Consider the following 7,500-nt stretch of genomic DNA (forward strand, 5'->3'; position numbering starts at 1 on the left):
ATGATTTCATAAGGCTTGTCCATGTGTAATTTTGTTATGTGTATTTGTATGTATTTATTTATGGCATTTACACTGTTGAAGTTATGCCCATAATGTAATTTCTCAAACTGTCCCATGAAACTAGGCAGATTGTGTGTGGATGCTTAATATGTGACTGCCATGTAAAGCTCAAAATGTTGCTGCATCCATACCAGCCTCGCTGATATCCATGTTTCATTACCTTTGCTTGACAACACTGTCCGCTTCATTCAGTCTCCTTTGCTGAAAGTGACATCCGCTATATTGATTTAGTTTTGAAGTGTGCTCAAGCAGGGAAAGGCTGGTGTAAGCCTGTTCTACATGCACTGCCCAGACTTCAAGCACTTCTAAACTGACTCCTGACTGCACTTGCCTAACAACAGAAGTGGATGAAACATGCTGATGGGAAGTCACGTGTGTAAAAGACTCTCATGAACTTTTCTGCCATCTCTATATACACCATGTATTACATTAGCTTGACCCACAGATAGTTCAGTACTTCACATATCAGAGAAATTTCCCAATCTGGAATGGTTTTCTCCCATTATCCAGGCTACCATTTCTGTGTATGCAACCCATTATCGCTTAGTTCATTCTGAATGTATTTTATGAACGGCATGAAAGTAAAAATTGTACATGTATACCGGACCTCAAAACTTTTGAGATATACTGTTTTGGACACCAACTGTCCAATCGATGACTGATTTGATCATACCTGAGTGAGAAGAGTGAGTTATTCCTGGCGTCATCCTGAGTGCAGTGGTCTGCTCGTGTGAGTCGTTGGTTCTGCTGACAGTACTGAACAGCTCCACAGGTAAAGACGACGCAGACTCGCCATCGTCTAGGAGCGTAACGCTACTGTTATTAGATAAAGTTTGCGTGAGGGTACCCCTACATGTTACGAAAGGAGGTCTCTCAAATAGCAGCACAGTGATAAAGGTTCGAAAGAAAAACACGTGAACGTGCAAAACGTGGCTCATTGTCTATGACTGTATCCACAGGAGACGAACCGAAAAGACTTTTGAGTGCCACTTTCGTTTGACCTCACACACGCACAAAAAAAGTACAGTAGCAGTGGTTCCAAAAAAATTAAATCCAGTTGTCAGTGCGTAGGTTACGTCAGCGGGGACCAACGGTAGCCCCAGGCAGAGGTACTGTAAATGGGGTTTGTGAGTCTGATGATTACTGATCGTGCAGTTTACACAGGTCCGTATGTCCTTTTAGCCGTTAAGCAAAAGTCTACGGTTCAGCCCGAACGCCGTATCTCGGCCCAGTGTTCGTGTTTGTACGCACGGGCAGCATCGTGCCCAAGTCCTCATCTCTGTTTCAAAACCCTCCCGATACGGTCAGTTTCGCTAATTAGAATAAATAAATCACTTCAACTTTTTTTCGAATTCTCAGCTCCGAACCTCTAAAAGGTACCTTACACCTTTCTGTCACCGAGAGAGTCTGCAGCCCGTGCCGAATTTAATGTTTACAAGGATGGTGCAATCGGCTTTCGCTTCCAGAACAGCCAATAGGCGGGATTTCCTCTTGCACGTTAACCCTTCAGTGTCCGGGTATTAGTAAAGAGTGCGTCATTAATGGAGGTTGGGATGTATAATTTTTTTTTTTTTTACAGGGGATCTAATGGAAAAACAATGGTTCAGGGTTCAGAATAAGTAAACATTATCAAAACATAATGATTTTAAATAGGGAATGTGAAAAATTATGTTATAATAATTACTTCGTAAAACGTGCGCATAATATTTGTAAAAAAAAAAAAAAACTTGCAGTGGCAGACATATGATTAAGTAAAAACATTTACAGAGTAAAAATTACGGTTGTTTATGGAGATGGTTCTTGGATACATTAATGAGATAATTATATCATTGCTTAATTGCAGAAAAGGTTTAATGCAACACGTTGCTTTCTTAGTGTAAAAGTAAGCAGTCAACTGACATAGTAAACGTGTGTATCGGAGGAGCTGTCCTCAGGCTGCTCAGGCTGACTGTGCTTGTTTGAGGAGCAAGCATAGCAGCTGCCCAAGTCCCTCCAGCACTGGGGACAGTAGAGTGCCCCACAGGCTGGAGCGGTGCAGTGGACAGCCTGACTCTGCTTCACACGCTCCTCACACACCCAGCACCAGCACAGTCCACAGCCTAGTCGCTCCAGAGAGGCCAGCAACACACCCAATGCCTGAGTGGGAGTGGGAGAGAGAGAGACAGAGAGAGAGAGAGAGAGAGAGAGAGAGAGAGAGAGAGAGAGAGAGAGAGAGAGAGAAAGGGTGTTGGGGACAGAGAAAGAGGAGAGGGATGGACAAAAGAAAGGAGAGAGAGGAAAGGAGAAGAGAAAGAAATTTTAACAGAAGGATTTTGGTGTTCTCATTTCTCTGTTTGCTGTGGCAATGTGATGGTAGTCCCGCATTAAACAGAACTTACACCCTATTCTAAACACCCTAGACTATACTAAAGCAGCTTTTAGTTCGTTACTATCTCAACATGCTTCCTGAATGGCTGAGCTCCCAGTAGAATTCATGATGGTGTATAAGGATACTTTTACTGCTACTGACAAAAACAAGCGTTGAAGCGTTGTTTGGTCATAATGTGAAATGTGTGGGAATGACAGAGTAACTGACTACACACCGGCTTTGGTGGTAGTCGCCGACTCCGCAAACGTTTGCACTGCCTGCTAACATATGAAATGCGTCTTCGGATCTGCAGGTTGTAGAGGAAGAGAATCCGCCTCTTCTCTCTCTGTCCAGGGCCAAGAGCCCAAGCAAGTCAACGTCAGACGGAGGTTCCAAGCAGATTTAAAGGAAGAGAGAGTAGAGTAAGATTTCAAATCTTCAGGGCAGTAGCTCCAAAGCTTTTTACCACCTGCATAACTACATGCACAGAATTGTTATCAGACATAATTCGGAACACCTGGAGGTGTCTAGGAACTCTACAGCGCAAAAGCAGGAGTTCAGTTGATTTCAAACTGGCATGAAGCTCATGTTGGGCAAGCTGGACAAGATACCCATGTGCTGTGATCTGCCCTCTATGTATGAAAATGAGACGAATAATAGGTTTGTGGATAATGCAAATGTTTCAAGCCCAACAGAGCAGTAATGCTCCTCACGGATGCATGGTCCCTCAGAATGCTATGTTGTTTCTAGCGCCATTACTGTAAGCCCTCAAAGCTTGACACACACACACACACACACACAACCACACACACACACACACACACACACACGCACACACACACACACACACACACATATATAAAATAAAAATTCCCCATTTGCCCTCCTCCAGGCAGTCTTTATGCTTCAAGCTTGGGTCCCCTACCAGAGGCCTGGGTGCTTGATGTTCCCCTGCATAGTATCTCAGATGTTCCCAGGACTACACTATTCTGGAAGGAGATCTCGGATGTTGTACCTGGGATCACCTGGAGCCGCTCTCCCAGTTTTAGTGTCATAGCCCCTACAGTTACCATGGGAACCACTGTTGCCTTCAACTTCCACATCTTTTCTAGCTCTTCTTTCAGCCCTTGGCATTTCTTTAGCTTTTTGTGTTCCTTGTTCCTGATGTTGCTATCACTTGGGATTTCTACATCTCTCACTATGGCCCTCTTCTGTTGTTTATCCACCACTACTATGTCTGGTTGGTTAGCCATTAGTCACACATGATCTTAGCATGGTCATTCTCCACCACCTTCAGGGGTGGATCTCAAATTGACCTTGGAACTTCCAGCCCCTACTTGGCAAAGACATCAGCCCCACTGATGTATAAGGGGGTGTGGACATCCTCCAGAGTCTTATGTAGTCCACAGTCATCTCCTTTATTTTGCTAATGTTGAGAAAGAAGTTGCTGTCATTGCACAACTGTACTTGTGCTCCAAGCGCATCTCTGTTTCTTCACCATATGTCATGTGTCCCAGGCTGGTGTCATCAGCAAACTTGAAAATGACATTAGAGCTGTGCAAGTGTGTTTGCCTTCAAAGAGTACAGGAGGGGTCTGAGAACACATCCCTGAGGAGCACCTGTGCTCAGAGACAGTAGAGGAGGTGTGGTCACCGATCTTCACCACATGGGGTGTGTTCGTCAGGAAGTCCATAATCCAGTTGACCAAATGTGTTTTCAGCCCTAATTCCTTGAGCTTTGTGGTGAGTTTGGCTGGTATGATGATGTTGAAAGCAGAACCGTAGCCAATGAACAGCACTGTCACATAGGTGTTTTTCTTATTCCAGGCATGTAAGCACACTGTGCATCACTAGAGCTATGGCACCGTCTGTGGATCTGATTGTGCAAATTGGAGTGGGTCCATGATGGTTGCAAGAGAACTGCTCGAAACACTTCATGACTGTATAGGTCAAGGCCATTCAGATATGTGACTGCAGATTTCTTAGGGATTGGGACTATTCGCTCTTCTGAAAGCATGTATGAGTCATAGACTGTCTCAGGAAGGGATTAAAGATGTGTGTGAACACCTTCACCTGCTGACTGGCACATGCTTTAGCCAGGGATGCCATCAGGACCAGGTGACTTGTGTGAGTTAGAGGACGGTTAGTGTGCAGCTGTGTGATAGTAGTTTTGCTGCAGGGAAGGTGTTGCTTGCCTCAAACCAAACATATCTGATTCTACAATTATCCTGATGCATATCAAATGTGATACAATACTGTCCCTTCTCAATGGCCTCACTGTTAACTGGAGGGGAGCAGGATTAATCACACAAACAAGCTCAGGCAGCTAAGCTGCCTGTTCATTGTAAGGCAGCCTAAACGATTTCCTAGTTGTAAATAATACTTAAATAAACACTAGAGGCCTTCAACTCATAGTTTTCAGTGTTCAAATAGTTTCTTGATATTACAGACAACAATCCATTTAGTGGTAACTAAATGGAACCGTAGAGTTTGTATGCCATTTTGTAAATGACAATAAATAATAACCATACAAGGGTTATGCAGCGTTGTGCAACACTATATGCTGTTTGTCTTTGTTTTGTTAGACTTAGGGGACTAATAGCAATTATTCAAACCTTCCTGTGTCAAGGATTCAAAACAACAGGGTATACAGTAATAAATTCCCCTGGTGGATTCCCTGATTCAAACCCACTGCCTGGGACAGAGGCCAGCAGCTGAGAGCTTATGGTACATTATGCTGAAGCACCTGATTCTACCATGATTGATTCACAATTCTAAAAGATGCAGTTACATTAGGAGATCTCACTACTTACAACAGCAGCAGTTCTCAGAACAGTTAGGGGATCTTCCTGCACCACATAGTTTCTGAATACAAACCCATGTGCTGTGTGGGGTAATGATTCTTTTTCATCATGGTTGGATTTTCTGCACCATAGGCCTCTTCATGAGACAAAAATACAAGTCAACAAGCAAACTAAAGCTGAAAAGTTTTAAAAATGCAAAGCTCTGTGCTTGCCAAAATGTCTTTGTAGGTTTGTAGGTATTTGATTATCACTTGACTGCTGACCTACAAGCAGGTGCAAAATTTTAATGCATGTAAAACATAACAAAGGATTCCAGCATTTAATTGTTTAACTTTAAAGTAGATGCATATGCATAACCAACTTTATATTTTACATTTTGTTATTGCAAAAACAGTCTATGTTGTTAAAGATGCACAGTTCGCTTGGCCTAACATATCATTTAACTTAGTATACATGCCTACCAGAGACTGGATATTGGGCATTGGTGCTGAAAATGTATAGCATTAAAGTGGGGTTTTGTAATGGGGTTACACAAATCTCTCTGATTAAGCTGATCAAGAATCTTTCTGAAACCTTGTGCACTTCTCAGCAATTTTGAATACTTATATAACAATGTATGTGTGTATATATATATATATATATATATATATATATATATATATATATATATATATATAGAGAGAGAGAGAGAGAGAGAGAGAGAGAGAGAGAGAGAGAGAGAGAGAGAGAGAGAGAGGACAAGGCTTGTGTACACACACACACACACACACACACACACACACCCAGGATAAATATTAAATATACCCTTTGGGATATATATCCTGTGGGATCTCCATTTCCAGACAGATGATAAAGTGGAGAATAAACCAGACATTGTGACACTATCTAAGACGCAGAAAACATCAGTGCTAATAGATGTGGCAGTCCCAGCTGATTGAAACATCCAAAGAAGGAAAATGAATTGTATTATATATGAATTTAAGTTTCAGAACTCACTCTTCTTTCTGGCAGTATCTTGCATTAAGAGTATTTTGGATTCTTTGTACTAGCTGTGGATATGTTTCTGAGTAGACTAAGCACTGTAAATCATTCTGGATAAGAGCATCTTCATGCCATAAATGAAAATGTAAATGAGACAGGAAAAAACAGAGAGAGAGAGAGAGAGAGAATTTCTCCAGTAAGCAGAAGCCCTTATCCTAAGATATCACAGTCCCACAAACTCACACCTGGTAAGACATACAGTCCTGAATAACAGATGACTGGTAGACAGGGCCACCCTTATCTGAGTGAGAGACCACAGCGAGGGCAGATGGGAACAAGCTCTACGGATCGGAGTTTGCTTTACATTCTAACAAAAACTGTTGAACAAAACAATTTGCATGATATGATAAAGTAAAAAAAAAAATGAATACAAAAGATACAGAATTTATCCTTAATTTTTTTTCATACATACGGATTTTGGAGACCGCTGATAAAATGTACATCTTCACACTCAACTACAGTTCCCAGACCTGTTGGCTCCTGCCACTCCTATTTTCCTGCCATGCACTTATTATAACATGAGGGGGCTTACACAAGATTAAGCTTGTCGTTTTAAAGTGATAGCAGATTGTTTTAACTATATATGCGTTACACTGTAAATGTTTTTTCTCATGCATGTGTAATGCTTTAATCACAGCCAGGTTTACACAATAATCACATGATAACTCCTTCTTTATTACCTCCATGGCTGTTCTGGGGTGTTGCATTACCTTTGGGAAGTAGAAGGCACTGATAACCCTACGCAGGCGGTTGGTGTAGACCTGCAGACAGCACATGAGCCCCATCACCAGCAGTGGGATGACACTCCATAGGTAGTCTGCCTGGCTCAGAGCTTGGGGCTCTGGGAGACACTCTGACACACACACACACACACACACACACACACACACACACACAAAGATGGCCTTTGAAAGCCTATTTTTTCCTTATCCCAGTTGTCCCAGAACCCGAGGACTCAGGACAAACAGTTCTAAAGGCAGGTGAAATGCTTCACACCGTGAATATCACAGGATTCTTCACATATCCACCTTGCTGCCTTTTATAATAACAGCAGTCACTCTTGAAATCTACACTACCAGTCTATAAACATGTTAAATGGTCTGGTGTTAGCTTTCATGGCTCTGGTCCACGTTAAAAACTGCCTGCTCAGCAGTCAGTGAGCCAACAAGGAAAGAGAAAAGACATGGCTATCTTCATTAGCTGGAAATGCTAACACATCACTTCAACCTCAAACAGCATTAACTTTAGT

The 7,500-nt window shown here is 42.3% G+C and overlaps 2 protein-coding genes across 4 annotated transcripts in view; both read right to left on the minus strand.

Moving 5' to 3' along the window:
• The window catches only part of adam15 (ADAM metallopeptidase domain 15), a 23,434-nt gene extending 21,912 nt beyond the window's left edge, over positions 1 to 1,522 (minus strand). For 2 of the 3 annotated variants that reach the window (XM_026999981.2, XM_035530538.1), the window contains exon 1: positions 734 to 1,522. In XM_026999981.2, the coding sequence (XP_026855782.2) occupies positions 734 to 998 (265 nt within the window). In that variant the 5' untranslated portion in view covers positions 999 to 1,522. The remainder of the gene's footprint in view (positions 1 to 733) is intronic. The other variant, XM_035530537.1, reaches the window with a different exon arrangement.
• A 428-nt stretch (positions 1,523 to 1,950) lies between these two features.
• Positions 1,951 to 7,500, minus strand: part of dcst1 (DC-STAMP domain containing 1) — a 10,174-nt gene continuing 4,624 nt past the window's right edge. Inside the window, exons 14-16 of the mRNA XM_026999965.2 lie at positions 6,962 to 7,104; positions 2,643 to 2,753; positions 1,951 to 2,196 (exon numbers count right to left, since the gene is read on the minus strand). Of these exons, the coding sequence (XP_026855766.2) occupies positions 1,951 to 2,196; positions 2,643 to 2,753; positions 6,962 to 7,104 (500 nt within the window). The remainder of the gene's footprint in view (positions 2,197 to 2,642; positions 2,754 to 6,961; positions 7,105 to 7,500) is intronic.

The sequence above is a fragment of the Electrophorus electricus genome, chromosome 10, assembly GCF_013358815.1.
Source record: "Electrophorus electricus isolate fEleEle1 chromosome 10, fEleEle1.pri, whole genome shotgun sequence".
Lineage (NCBI taxonomy): Eukaryota > Metazoa > Chordata > Actinopteri > Gymnotiformes > Gymnotidae > Electrophorus > Electrophorus electricus.